General features: G+C 45.6%; 1 protein-coding gene across 2 annotated transcripts; it reads left to right on the top strand.

Moving 5' to 3' along the window:
- Nucleotides 1-3374: 3374 nt before the first annotated feature.
- LOC134027908 (synaptotagmin-5) lies at nt 3375-12448 on the top strand. Of its 2 annotated transcripts, none has more exons than XM_062471137.1 (5): nt 3375-4165; nt 7508-8529; nt 10193-10364; nt 11059-11225; nt 11381-12448. In XM_062471137.1, the coding sequence occupies exons 1-5, from the start codon at nt 4021-4023 to the stop codon at nt 11534-11536; spliced, it is 1662 nt and encodes a 553-aa protein (XP_062327121.1). In that variant the 5' UTR covers nt 3375-4020; the 3' UTR covers nt 11537-12448. The 2 variants fall into 2 exon arrangements, with proteins under 2 accessions (XP_062327121.1, XP_062327122.1); XM_062471138.1 differs by lacking the exon at nt 3375-4165 and adding an exon at nt 5779-6080 and having other exon boundaries at nt 11381-12447.
- The last annotated feature ends 8524 nt before the right edge of the window (nt 12449-20972 follow it).

Here is a 20972-nt window from a genome sequence, read left to right as displayed (position 1 = left end):
GTGGGCTGAAATGATTCCAATATCAATCCCTGGTGATGGTTTGTCGTGTTTAAATCCCAAAGTTATAAAGATATTTTCCAGTAGGGAAGTCATGCCGATGATCATGATTGTCTATGATCCAGGCACATGACTCTAGAACAAAGTGCCACAAGGTGAAGTTGGAAATGAGTTTGCGCCCGCCACCGGCCCATGTGTGAATAGAACGGAGATCAGATATTCCAAGCCATTGATGACGGTATTGCAGGAGTGGACATGTCACGCTTTGTGACACCTGTAGAGCATCACAATCACGTTTCCTGTATATAAATAACGATCGGGCGAAATGAGCTCATATCTGGATTTTCTTCCGTCGTTGACAGAATTTAGGTCGCAATGAAAAGAAAGTCAGTGAGGCAGGCAGAAAAGAAAGCTGCGCGGGAGATGGCAGCTCTCCAAAGCGAAGAGAGTACAATAAAGGAGGCGTCCGCGGGTGAGACGTCGGCCCCTCGCAAGTCGAGGATGCGCCGGGCTAGAGAGTTCATGGAGGAGGAGAGGAGGGCAGCGGAGCAGGAGCTGCTGATAAAGATGAACCAGAAGGAGCAGGAGGTGCTGTGTGAGAAGGAGAAAACTGCAGACATGCAGAAAGAGATGGACAGGCTCCGTGGTACAGTAGAGCGGCTAAAGCATGCGCTGTCAGAAGAGAAGGCTCGTTCTGAACAGAAGACCAGGCGGCTTTACAAGGGGATGGACATGCTCAGGGAGAGGTCTGCTGACCTGGAGAGACAGTTGGCAGAGACGAAGATTCAGGCAGCAACATTCTCGGACGAAAATGAGAGACTGCAAGCGAGCCTTGGGGAAGAGAGGCAGAGGGTCGCGTCCCTCCAGGGAAGGCTGACTGTGGCAGATACGAAGACCCGGTCAGCCACAGAGACCTGCTCACGCCTGGAGGACCTGTTGGAGCAGACCCAGGTCAGCATGGTGGCTATGGCAAGCGACCATCAGACGGGGAAACAGAACCAGCAGAAGGTCGAAATGAAGATGATGCTGGAGATGAAGGAGGCTCTGAATGGTCAGATTCAGGCTGAGACTGCGCTGGTCCAGGTCCAGGCCAGCCTAGTGGCCGTTGTAAAACACAACACGCGGGAGAAACAGGTTCTTCTGGAGAGATTGTCCGAAGAGGAACACAAGTCCAGACTGACTCTCCAGGCATGCTCCCAAGCTGAGGAAGCTCTGGCTGTAACCCAGACCAGCATGGTGGCCATGGAGGCTCAAGTGGAGACAGTCACAGGCCAGCTGACAGACCTGATGAAGAACAGAGAGGAGGAGCAGAACATCTTAGTAGAGGAGAAGCTCCAGGCTCTGGCAGCCCAGGAGAGGGCTGAGAAGGCTCTGACCCAGGCCCAGGTGTCTCTCAGGGAGATGAAGCAGAGCCGCCTGGAGGCCGAGAAAGGCTGGATCAAGCTTATGGTCAACAACCTGGAAGAGATCAGTTCTCTGGATAAAGAGACTCTTCACACCCTGTGCCTGCAGTGGCAGGGGTCGAGTGACCAACAGTTGGAGAGGAAGGACAGGGACTGGAGGAGGAAGATGGAGAACCTGGACCTCCAGATGAGAGAGCGGGTGGAGGAGAAGCAGCAGGCTCAGACAGACCTTCAGCTTGCCCTGTCCCAGATTGAGGCCATCAGAGATGGATTCCTCGGCAGGCTTCTGTTCAAAAAGGCAAAGAAAAGAATGGAGAGAACCAAGCAGAAGGAGGGTTAGGACCCCCTCCCCTCACCCCCCCTCCCCTCAACCCCCCTCCCCTCACCCCCCCCTCCCCTCCTCACACACACAGAGCCACACACAGACCTCACATTAACTATACAATTTTGACTATCCCTCACCACACACTCACCCTATACCATCCAACGTTACCCAACCCCCCCCCCCCCCACACACACACAAACACATTTATCCAACCCTGCCACATGAGCATTACTCTTCATGGGGAGAAGAAGAAATGGAGAGGCACCATCTATATACCATCAGCATAATGAAGATTCTTATGTTCAACTAGTGATATGCATAAATAAAAACTTGTGCAAAAAAAAAAAGAATGACAGAAAGCCCACGCATCATGTACACCACCAAGCAACACTCCAGACCAAATTCTTTTTTTTTTATAACTCAATGAAAACAACAGTTTTCACAGCTTTACCAGCCTGGCATTGCCAGACCAATTTGTAAATCCAAATAAGTGTGGAACCTCTCAGTTAAATTTAGATTTACAAGGGGTGTTTTCTTTTTTTCTTTTTCTTTCTAAACTTTTTTTTTTAAATATTGGTTCAACCTACTGAAGTTTTCAGTAGTATGGATGTGTGTGTACGTTTCATATGTGTTTGTGTCAGGACAGTCTGAATTATTTCCTAAATGGTCCCTAATAATAGATACAATGTTGTGTATACAACCAATTAGAGCATCACAACATCCTCTTGGTTGTCATTTAATGCCTCTACAGTGATTATCGTACAGTCATCATAACCCCTCACATATCAGATAAACGGTTGTGATTGGTCCGACCAGATTCTGATCGGAGGGAAATCTGTTTGAGAGAGTATGTTGACCTGGCCTGGAAACCAGATGAATCTGTCAGCTCATGTTTCATTTGCTCTGATAGATGGCTCTGACCACCATCCCATTCAACCGTGTAAATAACATTTTAGAAAATATATTTATTATTGACCGTCTTACTTCATAGAAATGTACCAATTGCTTACTGATGATGCAACAGTCAATGGTATACTCATCAATGTCCAATAGGTGTCAGCATTGTTAAAGGGTTGATCTTTAGATATCTTTAAATATCTTAAATATCTCTTATCTCTAAAGATCAGCCATCTTTAGATATATTTGCTGGAACAATTGCTGTATTATTCTTGCATGATTTAAAAAGATGGCTTGAAGCTGTGAAGCTGTTTCCAAGCTAATTGGAATACCAAGTGACTAGAATAGAAAAGTTTGGCTCAGTTCAAAATAATGTAGAAAAACATTTCTCTCTCTACAAAAGATGCTACTTTGTGGTACAGGATTTCATTTGTATGCAATTTTGTATTACGATTAGGCTTTACAGTAGGCTTAATGTATTTAGGATATTAGCATTAGATGGGGTTTACAATATCATTTTAGATGTCCAAGTTTAAGCAAATATAATTCGTTTGAAAGACAAACATGCCACATAAGAGTATTGTGTGTGTAAGTGACAGTTTGTGGGTGTGTGAATAGTTGTCAGCACACTGATTACTGGTCTGATCCTTCATCCCTACTCTGCTGAAAGAGAACTTGCTCATGGAAGTGACAGCTTGCAGGTCTTTCAAGGAGGGGTGGAGCCAAGGGATTGTGCTGATTGAGGAATAGGGTTAGACTGTGTGTGTGTGTGTGTGTCTGAGTGAGAGAGAGAGAGAGAGAGAGAGAGAGAGAGAGAGAGAGAGAGAGAGAGAGAGAGAGAGAGAGAGAGAGAGAGAGTGTACATGTACATATATGCATGTGTGTGTGTGTGAGTGTGTGTGTGTTCAAATGTGTGTGTTATTGGGGAAACTGAGACAGGACTGCAGCTGTGAGTGGATTCTGGCCAAAGACAGTAACTGCAGGACAAGAGAGAACCTCACTTCACTTGGAGCCAGAGTGGCACACTCACTCCCCTCCTCTGGAAGAAGGGACTACCTTCCTGGACAGAATGGCAGCATAGCTGGATAGAGAGGCACACTGAAATAAGTTTTGGGGAAATCCTCACCAGCACAATACCTGGAATACCAATTCCAGTTTTCTCAGCTGGAAGGTCTAACAGCTCAGAACATGTCAAGCTCAGTACAATGTCCAGCTGTTCTGAACACTGGATGTCTACTACTGATCACCCGCGAGGGAACCCCAACATCTAACCGCTATACCACTGAATACAAACTTTTCTGAGGAAGGACGTCATCAGGGGTATTACACAGGAAGGACTACCCTGCTCCTGTCTGCTACCAAATCTGGGTCTGAGTGTGTTTCTGGGTCCAGTTCAACATGCCCCACCAGGAGGAGGACTACCCTGGCCAGCCTGTCTGGCAGTCTGTCTTCCTCTTCTGCTGCAAGGGAATGATTGAGGGAGTTATCCTGCTGCTCTTCCTCTGGCTGCTGTTACAGGTCCTGTTCACCAAGAACCTAGAAGGTAAGCTAAACCTTGCATGCTCACACATGTGGCGACTGCACACTGCTCCCTCGCACACATCTGGAGCTACACAACACACCCCTTCATCCATCCATGAATTCATCCATCAATCCATCCATCTATTAATTCATGGATTAATGAACTATTTAATTAACTAATTCCTTCATTCATTGCTATTTACCAATGTAGAAGCCTCACTGTGACGTCTTGTGATCATTCTTGATGATATTTTGAATCATGTCTCACTTACAGTAAGACACAGTTTTAAATGCCCCTCTACACCCCCAAACTGTTCATTTATTGTAAATTATTTTGAAATTGTAAATCCAATTACTTTTTTTTACATAAATTCGCTTCAGATTATAAACATTTAGTGTGAAATCCAAGACAGCTCAAAACCACAAACAGTAACATCATCCTCACTGCAAGATTCCTCATAATATCTTTGGCACAGTTTATGACTGTAAGCAGGCTTGCAGGGCAAACTAATTTATCTCTCTCAGTTTCTTAGACTATGTTAAATTGGTTATAATTATATGTTTGGCCTCTCACGGGTCCCACGCAACACTTTTTGTAAAATGTTTGCAAACTCCCTCTAGAAAGTCAATGCAGTTATCTGGACTGATAAACAGTTTTTACAAAAAGGTAATTCTGGATGGTATTTTCTTCTCAAGGCAGGCCTGTACTATAGGCTCAATGGAAAGAAGGTCCAAGAATTGATGAGTTATGACGTCTTCATTGAGAATAAAAAGTAGTTGGGAGAAAATGTATAGTCTGTTTACATTGTAATCATTTAGTAGACAGTTTCATCCAAAGTGATATACAATAAATACATTTGTCAAGAGTAAACGTACATCAATTTCTACAAAACCCAACGTATGGTCTGGTTATTGCATTGCAAACAAGCTACTGTATATGGTAACATTATTGACAATAGCCAGCAATGGATCCTTTAGCTAGCTAACTAGTTTGCCATCAAACATCTTAGCCATTTTAAGGGTGTAAAAGTGACTTTGTTTGCTTCATCCAGCAAGTGGAACATACTCTGTTAACTCCCCTCACATCATTTTATGGTAATAACTCAAAATAATATTCAAATATGCTCCCTGTTTGCGCGTGCATGTGTGTGTGGGTATGTATGCGTCTGCATGTTGTGGGTGAGTGTGTGTGCATGTGAGTTTACGTGTGTGTTTGTGTATTTCTATGTATTCATGTTTGTATGTCTGCATGGTTTATGTGTGTGTGTTCTGAGTGTGTGTGAGATGGAAGATAATCGTGTGGGGTAAACCCAGGGCAGGGTAGCTGAAGATTGTAGATAACAGGAGATGACAATCTCAAAGTAGTAGGGACCATGTCGGCTGAATGCCTGTGCCTTTTTCAGAAGAAAGATCTGAGGAAACGCAGAGCGCATCTTTGGCGCAGTGGGCTATGAGTCAGAAGCAGTGGATGCACACAGTTGTGTGTGTGTGCGTGTGTGTGTGTGGAGGGGGGGGGGATTTATAACAAGACAATAAGAAAGGTAAACATTTAAATGGTGTGTATGAACATAGTTTTACATGACATGCCTACGATAATCATCAATTCCAGGTAATTTTCTAATTCCTTATTCAATTTGAACAATCATGCCATCAATATAGCATTTGATGTGATGTCGAGTCTCTACGTCTGAAAGCTTAATTCAGATTCCCTTACCTCCCACTCACATTTAGATCAATTGGTATGAAAGCTTAGTCACCGAAAGCAGTCATTGGCTTAAAAGCAAAGGGTCTGTCACTACGATGCATATGCGTTATCCTGTACCAAGGAAGTCAACGTGAAATGCGCGTGCTGGACAAAAGGAATGGATTTTGATCTTAAACCGCGTTCACATTGATTCAACCAAGGACAAGGAAAATGTCGTACCATGCCCTTCCAGGTAAGTAACTTTGGTGTTCATTGTAGTTATCATTCTCTTTTAAAAGTTCAGTGATTTTTATTTTATATTTAAGAAAAAGATTGAATATGCATGTCATCATAACGTGCTTTCGACAGGGTTAACGGTCCCGCAAGTTTAGGTATGATACTATTATTGAAATAAAATGGAGATAAGATGTTACTATAATTAACTTGCGTTCATTCACGTTTTTATCACGTGGAAAAAATTGTACATCGCAACAGGTAGGATTCAGAACAGGAAAAAGTTGTATGTGAAACATGTTTAGAGGCGGGTCTAGATTGGTTATACTTTACAAAGATTTTTCATTATGAACTGGGAAATAAAAATGTTAGAATAAAAAGTATTACGATTTGGCTAACATTGAAAAACTATATTTTGCGGGTAGTTTATTCGATTTTTCAATTATTATTATTATTATTATGTTTAGGTGTAGGGCCTATGTGATGTATTGAGACAAGCAGACCTGTCAGGTTTGATCTGTCTTCCCTCTTTTCAATACCACAATTCAATATTTTACGACTGCTACTTAAGCCAACCTAATAGTTGAACTGGTACTGTAGTCACTTTCTTCCTTTTTGAATTTCAAACACCTGTTGTCTTGTCTGAAGGGCATCATATCCCGTTCATTTTTGATAGCACCAGATTTAACTGTAGCCCAAGGAATTCTCATTTGATGAACAAGTGTTCCATTGGAAGCCTTTAACAGTGCGTGAAATGGATCGGAACAATTAAGGGCATGGCAGGGGGGAAATAGACTTGCCTACTAAACATCCACATCTAGCGAGCCCTCAAGGTGCCCTTACAGACCCACCTGCTGTTTCTTTGTAAGTGGGCCAGGATCATGATTTGTGTTCTCTGTGATCTTCTGTTAAGAGCCCCTTGAAGATGTTTTGCATAATATCATGCCTGATAGATTAAGTTTGGCCTGACGAATGAGTCACTGTGACACTGTCACTAACTGTTTAAGTAAAGGCGGCGTGTCATTTTATTGACCATTCGGAAAAAGCCCAATCAATCACATGGCGCAATGTTTATGCTTTGGAAGTAGCCGGAATAAATGATGATGAAACAACTGTAATGTGTTTACTGGGCTCTGTTTTAGATCAAAGCCACAACAGCACAGATTCAGCTTCTAAAATTGAACAATTTATCATGATTAGAAACTTCAGACATTTCCTGTTTAATGTGATAATAGATGACAAGTGTGGAGACTTAGTAAGATGATTGCTGTATTAGTAAATGTGAGGTATGGTACTGTTTCTTTTATAATGAAGGGGCACCAATTAATGTTCTCTCTCTCTCTCTTTCTCTCTCTTTTGAATCACTGATGTCACTGCAGACATTAACCCCTTACTTACCACCCTGTGTCAATGTTTGTATGTGCCTGTGTGTTTGTGTGTGTCTAGTCCACCTGCAGATCCTGCTGGCAGTTGGTCTGGCAGTGTTCTGCTTCTGCCTGGTACTGGGCTGTATCCTGTGCTGGCGTAGAGGGAAGACCCATCCACCAGAGGACAAGGAGGCAGCCCTGTCCCCTCACTCCGCTGTCTCCAGACACGTGACCGTGACCCTCACCCCGGCGCCCGGCACTTTACCCATCAAGCAGCAGTATGAGGAGCTGGACGGCGATGTTTTGGAGTACCCCTCCCCCAGGAGTAGCTCCTCCCCCTCTGATGATGACCTTAGCGCCCTGCCCTTTAGTCCCTTGGCCCCGTCCTCGGAGGTGAGCTCGTCTCCCAGGTCCTGCTTCCCCATGCGGCGCCTCAGCACCCCCTGCGTGCCTTCCTCGCCCAACAAGCCCCGAGTCCACGGGCGTGCCTCTCTGCCCTCCATCCCCAAGCTGAGTCTGGTCTCCAAGACACGCCGGGCGATCGAGCGGCGCTGCACGGTGAGCGGTGACAGTGTCCTCTGCAGCGAGCACAGCCGTCTGAGCGCCACTGCTGCCCCGCCACCTCCTGTCCAACAGGGGGAGCCCGCCCCTACACAGTACGGTTCCAGCTCCACCCCCGGCTCCTTATCAATCCTCAGTAGGACCGCTCCGATCCTCCACTTCTCCCTTCATTTCTCGCCCGGGCGGGGCACGCTGACCACCAGCATCCTGGGCCTGTCCGGGGCGTCGCGGCGCCGGAGCGGGGTGCTGGTGCGGGCCAGCCTGCCTCCGCTCTGCCCCTCCCCTCAACAGGTGGCCTCCTCACGCAGACGCAGCCTCAGCCAAGAGATGCAGAGCCAGAGCTTCATGCTGCAGGTGGGCTCCGTGGAGGAGCTCCGTGCCTGCACCCTCCGGCTGGCCGTGTTCAGCAGGGACTTCTCTGGGCTGCGCGAGGCCGCCCTGGGGGAGCTGGAGATGGCGTGCAGGGAGATGGACTGGGAGCCGGACACCACCATCACCTACACCAGGGAGCTCAGCCCTGCCAGGAGCCAGCTGAAGAAGGTACCCCCCCCATCATCTTGTCTGTCACTGTAAAAGCACAATAACGCAATGTTGGGCTATCAAAGGCACTCACATCACACACACAAGGAAGTGCGCGCGCACACACACACACACGCGCAACACTTTCCCTTGCTATCCACTTCTCCCTTCTCTGTTGACTTACATAATGCATGGTGCGACCACGCACGCATAGGCTTATGAATAGCCCCTATCATGCTTTACTCGTGAGGGAATGTGATGTCTAATCAGAATAGGCCACCCATTAGTGTTTCTTCCCCCCTCCCCCCCTCCGCTTGGGCATGATGACATTGTGGAAATGTGACTGCAGCGGAAACATGTTGAGTGCAGTGAGCTGGCACTGTGCCCACGCATTGTCCTCTATGGGGCTGTGGAGACACTGCCAGAGGCCATTACTGACAGACGGGGGGGGGGGGGGGGGGGGGGGTACACATTGGGTGTGTGTGTGACATTTATACAAAAGGTGCCTGGCATGAAATATGAATGTACATAATCCAGGAAGTGTATCTTCTAAAGAGCCTCTGTAGTCAGTTTCTCACCATGGATGTCAGATGTAGATGCAGACCAAGGATCACGCACGTGTGGATATGGTAAAAAAGGTCGCAGTGAAGCAGACTCCATCAATGTGTGTGTGAGGTTCAGTGGTTAGGGTCAGCGTCAGATGGGGAGGGGGAAGCTGGAGAAGAGAGGAATGAAGAGGAGATGTATTTGATGGGGTGATCTCTGTGGGTAGAAAGTGGATACATGTTCATGAGTCACTTGTAGGTTTGAGTCAGAGGACACCTGTGACATACGGATGTGATCCATTAAGACTTCTCCTGTGGGGACATTACTGTGGAGAAGAGACCATGCTGTGGTAGAATTGCAGGGATCAAATTCCAGAGACACACTTACATTAATTACACTCCAAATGACATCACAGTGACTCCATATGCAGGGTTGGTCAGTGCACTTAAATGTTACTCAGCACTTGCCTCTGCTATTTGATGCTTTAGTCCAAGGGGACATTGATGATCATCCTCATAGTTGGGTCACTAATACAAAAAGAAACAGAGAGACACAGAGAGAGTTATTTTTTCCTCCTTTGATCTTATTTTTTTCTTCTTATTATTATTAATTACTTCACTTTTTCTGTTCTGTGACAGTCTGGGTACCTTAACAGACATTGGAAGAAATTAGTCTCTGTGGGAAACAACTACTGACAGACCCAAAGACTGATAGATCGACAGATTGAAGCAGTGAAGTGAAGCTCACTTGCCGGCGAAAACATTCTTCACACTCTGCTGGTTCCCCCCCACACACAGTGATGGGCTCACAGCAGCATGCTTGGCGGAGTCTGGCGGCCCTAAATGAGCAGCTAATGGGATTCATTCCGCCTATCAACACACAAGTCTCTGGAGGTGGGACTGCTGAAGACTAGATTCAGATTAGGGATGCGTTCCTGGCTTTCCAGTGTTTAACAGTGTCAGGATGAGAAGGGTTTGTTGAAAGGCACTTGGAAGTTCCGTCTCTTCAGAACACCTTGTAGAGCACCTGGTTGATGAAAGAAATCTTTTGGAAAATGTCGTTTTAATTCAACTTCTTTTATTTTCCCTTCTCTCCTGTCCTCTCTTCGTTTCTCTTCCCTTCTCTTCTGTCCTCCCAGAGCATGAGTTCCCAGGAGACGCTAGGTCGTAGGAAGAGTTCTGTGTGTGCTCCCCGGTCCTTGGGCCAGCTCTTCATCCTGCTCCAATACCAGACCGTAGCCCACAGGATCAAGGTGATGGTACGCAAGGCCGAAAACCTGGCCAAGTTAACAAGGATGCCAGGTGCCCCAGGTAAGCCCTCAACTTCAGATACCCAGACCCTAAGCCAGTCTCAGCCATCGTTGGTTACAGCCCCAGCCTTAGCCATGTGTGATCAAAGACCCAGACTCAGCCTGGGTTAGTCACACAGCCTCTCTGATTTAGCTCCATAATCAGATTAAGGAAAGTGATCAGCCTCCTGTCATTTCCTGTGTACTATTTCATCTTTCTGTCAGAATCTCATCTCTGCAGTACATATGGAAGTGTGGCTTGAAATAGAACACCACCTGCTTTATTCCTTAGAAAATGTGTAAATAGTCATATAAACAATAGCTGTCAGAACAGGAGGGGAGAATAGTGTCTGAAAGGGTTAGAGATAACTGGATTTTATCGATACTGTGTTTTCGGACATGATTCTCCATGATCCTCAGTTCTGAGGCCTTATATAAGCACTGTGTGTATGTGTGTGTGAGTGTGTGCGTGTGTGTGTGTGAGAGAGAGAGAGAGAGAGAGAGAGAGAGAGACAGAAAGAGAGAGAGAGATAATTAGGGAGAGATGAATAACAGTGAGAAGGACCTCATGTTCTGTTGAGGATTAAATGACTATTTTACCAGACATCGGCCCAATAGGGAATCATGCTATGTGTGTATGTGTGTGCACGTTTCTCACCATCTTTCTGTCCCCCCCTCATATGTCCCCCAATAATGATGTCATGATGTCCTTACAGACCACTATGTTGTCATCAACCTGCGCCAGGATGGAAAGGTGATAGGGACCAAGGAGACCAAGGGGGCAGGAGGACATAATGCAGTGTGGAACGCCCCCTTCCTGTTTGACCTTCCTGTTGGAGAGGTCTCCCTGCTCAACATGGTCCTGGAGTTCATCGTCATGCAGGTGAGAGTCTTACAGAACACGTCACTAATCCAAGACTTTTATGATGAAGCTGAGATGGCATGCAGTTGTAACACCTGCAGGAGTTTATCAAGATTATATATTTTTTATCACATCAAAATATGCCATTAGACCTGATACATGAGTCTCTCTGACAGGGGCACGTCTACACCAAGAGCAGCATGATGGGCCGTGTGCTGATTGGCTGTGAAGGTCCGGAGGCAGGGCAGGGACACTGGAGAGAAATGTGCAGTCGAGGGCAGGTGGAGACGGCACGCTGGCACACCATTCAACCAGAAGCCCACTGGGACTGAGGGAGAGGGGTCATCCTTGGACTTCCCCTTCATTTCCTCATCCCCATAAGGGATGGAAGGAGAAGAGAGAGTAGAAGAAGAGTAGAAGTCCATGCTCTGTTCAGACTTGGACCACACACATGGGACACCATCACGCCTCTCAGAGGCCCCTTTGTCTACACTGAACAGAATCAGAAGGATCAGAATGTCATTCCACCCAGAACTCCTAACTTTGATCACCACACTGGCCTGCCAATGACATTGAAGGCCATACAACTTCCACTAAAGTGTATAATATCAGTAGCATGAATGTGTATTGTAATGTCTGTTGGTGCATTCTGTGACCGGCTCAGCCCTCACCCATGTTGTTGTTGGATACAGTATATCAGAAACGGTTGTGTTTTGTGGTTTGTCGTGAGGTGGGTCACGTCCGTGTTTGTCACGTTCCGCTCCTCCTGTCTACCCTGCCTGGTTTCTAAAGTATATTGTACACGCAGTGCTTGTGGTCCGTGCTGCATGACTGTAATGTCTGTCTAACATTAGTGCAATTGAAAAACCATGATATTGATCGTAGTGCGCTGTTCTCTGCCATGCAATATCCAGATGTCCACCCGGGCTCCTCAAAGCGGTGTGGCATTAGGCTATAGTACAGAACTGTACTTGTGGGCATGAATATAGTGTGTGCCTGAATCAACCATAAACACCCTTTATTAGAATTGGATAGGATCAAGGCTTGACCCATTCAGACAAACAGGTTTTTCTCTCAAGTCTTCTGTACATACTGTAAATGATGTGTATTCTGTCATGTTTTTTTGGTGTGTATTTGAAACAGTACTGACCTGCCATGCCTGTTATTGGTTGTATACTAGATTGTGTACTACAGCTTTTGCATTAATAAAGAATGTGTCGTTGTGTGTGTAGTTGCTATGTATCTTTCAAATAAAGATATTACATTCAGAAAGATGACCACTGGGATGTAATCGTTTTTATATTTATTTACAACAGAGGCTAAGATTTTGTAAAATAATTCTGACAATAATACTAATGATTCTGTTCCAGGAAACAACACCATGGAGAGTAAAACGTGTTGTTGTGTAGTCTTGATGACCTGCCTGGCAGAGATGACGCAAGTCAACATCGAGACTGTTGTTAAATTTGATTGGCCAGTAAAGACAACCTTATGTGTCATCCTGGCATGATTGGCTGTTCAGGAAAGCCATGTCAGATGGTGTGTAACTTGTGAGATATTTTTATATTGCACACATCCAGTCAAGCAGAAAATTGTTGTTCTCACTTAATTACCTGCATCATGCCAATCCAGCGGCTCTGACAGAGCTTTTTCTGTCACTGCCTGGTTCACACACTGACATCCAAATTTATGTTTTTAGCTCAGTCTCTTGCACTGCACTTGTGTTTTATGTGACAGGGGTGTTTGCTGTTAAACCGTCTCGGCTAATGAGGGGTAAAAACACGTACGTCAGCCACAAAACAGGACTGCAGCAAACACAGCGATATGGAGGACAAACATTGGATTTCTTTTTTTCTTCTCTCTCTTTCATCTGTCACTTTCCCAGAAAAGTCTATCTTAATGAGTTCTGCCAATCTGTTCCTCTGTTCTATCTGGGTGACCCCTGGGTGACCCAGTTCTGCAGACACATGTGGAAGCCTGTTCTGCTTCTCAGCAGTCAGCAGTCACACAGACGAACACAAAGAATGACACAGCAAGTTAAAAGATTGAATGTCCTGGTCAATGTGCCCAACACATCCAATGGGTTTTGGGCACTACAGCAGCTTCATTCTAGCACAGACAGGGGCAGTAGTAATTACTTGGGCTGCACAGAGCAATAATCAAACTATGTGCTGTGTGTGTATGTGTCCATTCGACGTTAATGTTAAGTACATAAAGTTGTAAGACAGTACAATAGAATTGCACAACAAAATAATATATTTTCATATATTATCTTATTGTAATTTAGTGGATTTGTATTAACTGAAGGTGAAACTCACTGTCACCCTCTTCAGGACCCAGATATAACATCACCCCTCTGTAAATCCGAAGTGTGCAATTATAAATTGTATTTGGCAACAAACTTTTATATTCTAAATGTTCTTGCTCATCCTAGCAATACTTTTTTATCAGATGTTAGTACAAAAATACAATATTTATAATAAACATAATGTTGTTTTGGAGAGAATTTTGTTCTCCAATTAGGAACCTCACAGTCAAAACAGCTTGGTCATTTTTATGGGTCTGTGCCTGTGGGTGTTTGTAACATGTAAGGACACACAGCTTGTTAGGGGGCTTAGGATTGTTCACACTCCACGGGGGCCCAGACAAACAAACATCCAGCCTTTATGAGTCACGCAGCAACTTTCAGCCTAACCCCAGTGGCCTCAGCAAGAGGACCCACACACTGACATTTTCTGCCTTTCCACTTGCCCACACCTAATGAGACTGGGCCTGACTATTCAGAGGGAGGATAGAGGTTTCCTGAAACCCCAGCCTTCCCCTCATGGTGAGTCACCCCCCTCCATGTCACAGGTACCTTTGCCCCAAGCTGAGTATTGACCGTCACATCTCTTTGATCAATGGGTCTAATCTCTGGAACACTCCAGGGGGTAGCTAGTTGTTCATGGTGGAGGAAGTTGCTCCAGGCAGTTACATGTCAACTTGCCTCATCATCCCGGAGTGCACCTGATGGAGCCACTGATGGAGCCACTGATGGGGCCACTGATATGGAGGGTGGGGGTGGGGGGTAACACACTGGAGGGAGGGGAGCTGGGAGCAGGGAGGGGGACTCAGGGAGTCCTGTCTGTTTGTCTGTTGATCAGTTTGTCTGTCTCGTTGCTTGCTTGCCTGCCTGCCTGCCTGCCTGCCTGCCTGTCTGCCTGTCTGTCTGTCTGTCTGTCTGTCTGTCTGTCTGTCTGCCTGCATGTCTCTCTGTCTGTCTGATTATCTGTCAGTCTGTCAATCAGTCTGTCTGTCTTGCTGCCTGACTGCCTACTTGTATGTCATTCTGACTGCCTGTCTGCATCTTGAAAGGCCTAAGACCTGTCAGGACAAAGATGGAGAAAGTAAGAGAAATTAAAAACGTGCGATTCAAAAGATTTTCTGCCGAATAATAAACTTGATTGTCAACTGTGCCTTATTTCATGTTCATCAGGTTTGATACAGAGGGTTGGTCATCCAATGAGCCCTCAGACCACAGCTGTTGGGCCTTGGGCAGCTACAAATGGAGTGGAATTGCTTGCGTGAGTCCATTGCGTGAGTTAATGGATGGACAGCCTTCACCAGAGACACCATACACAGACCATAATAACTGCTCTGGAAAATATGACAATAATATGAGATAATTGGTGTGTTGCTATAGAGATAGGATCTGTTTAAAACGAGAAAGGGTACTCTGTGGGGAGCATTCCAGCTCTCATCTATCATTCAAGAAAAGCACCTTGTCTTGAACAGGATATTTGAGTATTTCTTCGTAGAACCATTTTTCATTAATTACATACTTTTTATTTGTTCAAGAAAAGGTTGAGAGTTAAGGTGCTTTAGAGACATAGAATAGATATGACAGCTACATATTGCACCAACTGGTTAAAAAAACAGTTTTCTGCCCAAGACTGCATAGCACACATTGTATACATTTCATTAGAGTGTATTTTAATCTCACCATTAGAATCGTAATTTCCTGTAACGTCTATGGGAACTGCACTACCATGACTGTTCTACTCACACAATCTACTTGACCGATGCCCTCTTGTGGTTTAGTGAGTTAAAGCATCTGTTGGCTCAACCTTTGCTCAATGTAACAGTATAGGGTGATCATGCATTTAGACAGGCTTGAGTTCATGTACTATTTTGCAGTCAGATGTAGTTACATTCACTCTGTTGCAAGGTGCGTGTATGTAGGGATGTGTATTTGTGTGTGTGTGTGTGTGTGTGTGTGTGTGTGTGTGTGTGTGTGTGTGTGTGTGTGTGTGTGTGCATGTAATGAGCAGCATAGAGACAGGAAAGCTCTCAGCACTCAGCTCTGAGCATGTTCTACTGGGTCCAGTATCTCTCTGGGGGTTGAGACCCCTATCAGACACACACACAGCCAGGAGCAGCACATTGCTTGAATGGATGTTTTCCAGAGTTTCAAAGGCCTGGCAGTCAGTCTGAATATCAACTGTCAGGTGAAGGTCCTGCTCTGACTCTCCGGGCAGACTGACCAATCTGTTTTTTCACCCCAGTCAGGTGACACCGTCACACTGACTTCCACCCCAATTTATAAACCTGTGGTTTCTATTACAGTAATGTCATACTTTGTGTCATGTCCAAACGAAACTGCTCTTCTCTCAGTTTTTCAGGGTTTGAAGGCCAAAGTCTGTTTTTGATTTGTGATCTCCCTTGTGTGCGTCTGTGTGTGTGTGTATGTGTGTGAGTAAATGTGTGTGTGTGCGTGTGCATGCGTGCTCCATTGTCAGCTCAAACATCTGGAGCTCACTAGTGTGAAAAGGAGGAGGCCTTGTAGAGGAACACAGTCGTGACTAACCCAAAGCTGAGCACATCCCCATCCAGCCTCGTGCTTTATGAGAGCTCTGTGTAATAATGATTAATGAATGCTCCAGCACACTTTTTGTATGGCTCTCACGCCCCCTCGCGCCCGTCTCTCGCTCTCTCGCCCGGCGGGCTCAGGTTGCACCCGGACCCAGACATCACAGAGCTGACTGGTCAGAGGGCCTGGCCTGTGTCGCACCAGATCAGAGACTACTGGATCGGAGGAGACATGAGACCTGTCCCTGTTGCATGTGTGTGTTTGTGTGTGTGTGTGTGTGTGTGTGTGTGTATGTATGTGTGCATAATGCCTAGGTCTAAAGATGTGTGAAGGTGTGTGTATGGGAACAAACATAGGTCACATACACACGGTCAGTATTTGTAGGATTTTAGAAACACGCCAATTAGGTATAGCAAAGATGGCATGAGCACACAAGTATCTCAAAATCTAGTTCACGTTTTAGACTATGCCCGAGGTGTGTCATTTAGCAAAGACATCAGAAATATTGGAGTCAGATGGCTGAGCGGTGAGGGAGTCGGGCTAGTAATCTGAAGGTTGCCAGTTCGATTCCCAGCTGTGCCAAATGACGTTGTGTCCTTGGGCAAGTCACTTCACCCTACTTGCCTCGGGGGAATGTCCCTGTACTTACAGTAAGTCCCTCTGGATAAGAGTGTCTGCTAAATGACTAAATGTAAATGTAAATATAAACATTTACACATACTGTTATGGTCTTCTCATAGCAGAGTGATGAGGAAAGATTCAGTAATACAATCTCCCAAAGACAGAACATTTTCAGACCAGACCAGTTCAAAGTGCTCCTCTCAATACAGTATAAACAATGATCTGGGAAATCCTAAACAAAAGCATATGATTCGTGTCTCTTTTCCAGCCATTTACTCTCGCTATTGCTCAAGTCAATGATTATTCCAGCCTTTTTAACACAGAACATTCTGCTCCACAGATTTGCTGAAAGAAAAGCATTCAAATACGGTGTGGGGGAGTGGGTCAAATCATTTAACACAGAATTTTTTTATCCCATTCTACAGGGACTCCGTGTCCTTGATTGTCCTCCCAACACTGTCAATAACAATAAATGCCAACTCTCAAGCCACAAAGCTAAGAATTCCACCATTTCCTGTTTATAAGCTTATGCTGCATTATGCCACTCCTCCTCTTTTCCTCCCCTTCTCACTCTTTCTCTTCCTGCATTCGCCACCGCAACTTCATTAGCTTCTCGTTTTCCACCAGCCTCCTCCCTTTGTTTCCTCGCACGAAAGACCACAGTTATGGAGCTGCCGGTTTCTTCCTGCTGTTTCATGACTGAATTCCCTCTCAGACCCATCTCCTCCATGGGTAACTAATTAAAGCAAAGAAGTCTTTAACAAACACAAGACTAACAGAATGGAGACAGGTGAGGAGCAGGTGCACAAGGCATGAGAATAGTTATATGGAAACACTTGGCCCATTGTAGCAGAACACATGCAGCATCTGCTTCAAAGGACAGTGAATGAATGTCAGATTTTTGAACTGATGTTGGAAGTCTCTAACCCCCATACGTACTTTCTTCTTCGTATAATTCACCTTGGGGAATCGGTGTATCAAAGTCTCTAACCCCCATACGTACTTTCTTCTTCGTATAATTCACCTTAGGGAATCAAAGAGCTTTTCTGAGGCGTGCTGTGAATAATAGGAAGTCTAGCTGGAGTCTCTCACAGGTGGTCCGGTCTGCGGTCCAGCCTGTGGTCTCTATGCACCTTTATATCTTTCAGCTTCAGTTAAGCTTCATCGTTTCAGACATAGTCCCCCAAACTTTCAGAGCAGGCAAAGTGTTCAAGTTCTGACCTTTGCCTCCTGTTGTAAACTTCCCCATGTGACCGGTTAGTCTCGAATAACGGCAGCATCATTGCTTCCTGGCTGTCTGCTGGGAGTTGTTCCTGTTGAGAAGACCCAGATCATGAATGTGGTTCAGCTCTGCTTAGCTCCGCTTCATGTTTTGCACACACAGTGATGACGGGTCACATCACCTCTGAGTTCAGCTGACACAAGGCCTCTCCTCCTCTATCTTTGGTACCAGTCCAGCTCCCAACCTTAGCAACTCTGAGCCTTTAGCATTTCACATTTACCGCCAGCTGCCAGCTGTACTTTTGAATTGTTCCCTCTACCTGCATACTGTACGTCATTTATTGTTAGCTGCTCACAGCTAACAGAGATGCCTTAATTTTAGCTACTAACCACCAAACATATGACAGTATCCATATAGCAGTAACCACTGTCTGCCACGAGAACTCCGGCAACTTTAGCACATTTTCAGCTAACAGATCTCCTTTACTGTTTACAACTGTTAAAAGACTGCTAACAGACCATTAGCCACTGACAGCAAACCGTCCTTTAGCGGGGGCCCTCAGCAAGGCTGGGCTCCGTGCGTCACCTCAGCTTTGTTTTCCTGCCAGGGGAAATTAATAAATGGGTCCACAGAGACGGAGTAAACAGATAATGGGAGTCATATGATTTTGTGACAGTGATGTCATTAGTAGGGAAAGGGGGGGCGGGGGGGGTTTAGGGATAATGTGAGTACCAGAATCGCCTCGTCCTGAACAAAGGCACACCTACTGTGTAGCTTTAGTCTATCTCCTCTCCTTCTATTTTCTCCTTTCCTCCTCCCCCTCTTTCTCCTCCCCCTCCCCTCCTCCCTTCCTCTCCTCCTCTCCTCCTCCCCTTCTCCCCTCCTCTTTTCACCTCACACACCCATGGAGTAGGTCACTGTCTACTGTGAGACCACATGTGCTCTTCGTCTTCCGACTCAGAGCTGTATACGTCTGTCTGCCACAAGGGAATCTAAACATCGTCCGATGGATGTTTACCTTGAGTGAATACTACAGACCATTCTCCTTGCCAGAAATGTGCAAATGACATCCCTGTTTGGTTGTGCACTGCCAAATCCTCTGGATTTCTATCCTCGCTCTCTCCGACTGACTCAAAAATAACCATAGCAAGCATAATACAGGTCATGCCCTTTACTTTCATCACTTGAGTTTGTGGTCAAACAGATCAAATAATAGACTACCCAGTGTAATACAGGTTTGTATTCTTCATTCGTTTAGGAGGTTTAGCACCCACTAGAGCTCATTCACAGTAACTGCCATATCTCCTCTCATTTGGTGTGTGCATTTTTAACAAGATATTATGCGTTCATGCTATGCCATTTTGCAAGATCGTATTATACTGATGGCTACACCAACATTGCCTCAGATCTCTGCACCCTGCCTTCATCAAGACCCATTCTGAATCCAAATGTTTTTTTTACAAGGATGAAATAGTCAAACCAAACATTTACACAGAGTGATTAGAGGGCTCCACTTACGCATGGCCACTGTCCCCATCTGCTCTTACTTACCCGTAACTTTACAATTTACAGAACAACTGCTTCTCACCCATTTCCAGACAGCCTCATAGCCCTATATAATAAACCCAGGCTCTTTAAAGACTGTAGGATTTATTTGTAGCCTGCGGTCCAATTTGTTTGGAATTTGCTTGCATTACTGGGCACACATATGAGGCCATTCTGCCTCTGTCAGGGCTCCAACGCATGACCTGTAGGTCTGTTAGGGCATGAGGGCTTAGTCCCTCTTCAGTAGAAAGACAGGAACGTTCAGGGCCTGAGGGTCTCTCTGGTTCACTGAAATTCAGGAGAGTTTCAGGTCTCTGTCGTAATAGGAGACCTGCACAGTCAAAGGAAATTGCAGCCTTTCAGGACTGGATGCATGAAGGTTATTATTATTATTTGAAGGATAATAGCATTGATCAGAGCAGAGGATAGGGGCTTCCTGTGACTGTCCTCCCTATCCCTAAAGAGGAAGAGAGAGGAGCGAAAATTTGAGGTCGGGAGAAAAAGAGAAAGATTAAGAGAAAAATGATGGGAAATGGGGTGAAAGACTGTGCTTCTCATAGCTGGGACTGATGGCCTGTCATCGCTAATCATTTCCTCTATCTGATTAGCCTGTGGTCCCTGGAGGGGGATTCATAAGGAGCTCCTCTCCTTCATTTTATTAAAGCACAGCGATTAGTCCGAGGAGCCTGCTGGTGCTGTGTGGACAGAGAGCAGGCCTTGGCAGCAGGCCAGCTGCTAAAACTGCTCCTTCTCTCTTTCTCTCTCTTCCTCCCCCTCTCTCTCTCTCTCTCCATCTTTGCCTCTCTCTCCCTCTCTCCCTCCACATCTACCTGTCCACAAACCCTCTCTCTCCCTCTCTTTCTATCCCTCTCCCATTCTCATTATTCCTCTCTCTCTCTCTCTCTCTCTCTCTCTCTCTCTCTCTCTCGCTCTCTCTCTCTTTCCCATACTCAGCTTCCTCTGGGACATTGTCACCTCCACACTCAAATTATAGGACGTTGGAACTATTTCCTTTGAATGGAAATGACATGATAAATATCCCCCATGTCGAGCCTCGTGTGTGTTCCACCACTTTAAGCACCTGACCCCCTCCTCTACCCTCCACCACCCCCTTCCCCCGAGACTGTACAGTGTAAGGGAATGTTTCTCCCAGCCGAGCTGTGGTGAATACAACACTATAAGGTCTAATCCTTTGACAGAAGTTCCACATGATCTTTTCAGAGCTCCTTGATTCACAACTCCCTGCGGGGTATTCAGTCTGTCAGCCCAGTTTTCCATTTAGCTTTTTTGCTACACCTGGATGAATGATACTTGAAATTAACACTAGATTGAAGATGTGTGAGGATTGAAGAAAATCCTTTGTCTGCCGTTCGTCTGCACTCGTCTCTCTTCTCGAACTTTGAACTTCTAATAGTTTTCTGCAAAGTGTCTTTATATGTGTCCTATAAGAGACCCTGTAGACTAGAGACTATTTACACCACTAGTTCCTGCTTTGCTGTTCCTCTGCTTGTCTCTATGGTTTCCGGCCAGT

The sequence above is a fragment of the Osmerus eperlanus genome, chromosome 10 (genome assembly GCF_963692335.1).
Source record: "Osmerus eperlanus chromosome 10, fOsmEpe2.1, whole genome shotgun sequence".
NCBI classification, from domain to species: Eukaryota; Metazoa; Chordata; class Actinopteri; order Osmeriformes; family Osmeridae; genus Osmerus; species Osmerus eperlanus.
The sequence above is the reverse complement of the archived record's forward strand: the minus strand, read 5'-3'. Positions and strand labels throughout refer to the sequence as shown.

Bases quoted from the DNA above. Each gene is read 5' to 3' on its own strand.
- LOC134027908 (XM_062471137.1), top strand. From the start codon at position 4,021: ATGCCCCACCAGGAGGAGGACTACCCTGGCCAGCCTGTCTGGCAGTCT. The intron at 8,530-10,192 runs GTACCCCCCCCA...CTGTCCTCCCAG, and splicing joins CCAGGAGCCAGCTGAAGAAG to AGCATGAGTTCCCAGGAGAC. The intron at 11,226-11,380 runs GTGAGAGTCTTA...TCTCTCTGACAG, and splicing joins TGGAGTTCATCGTCATGCAG to GGGCACGTCTACACCAAGAG.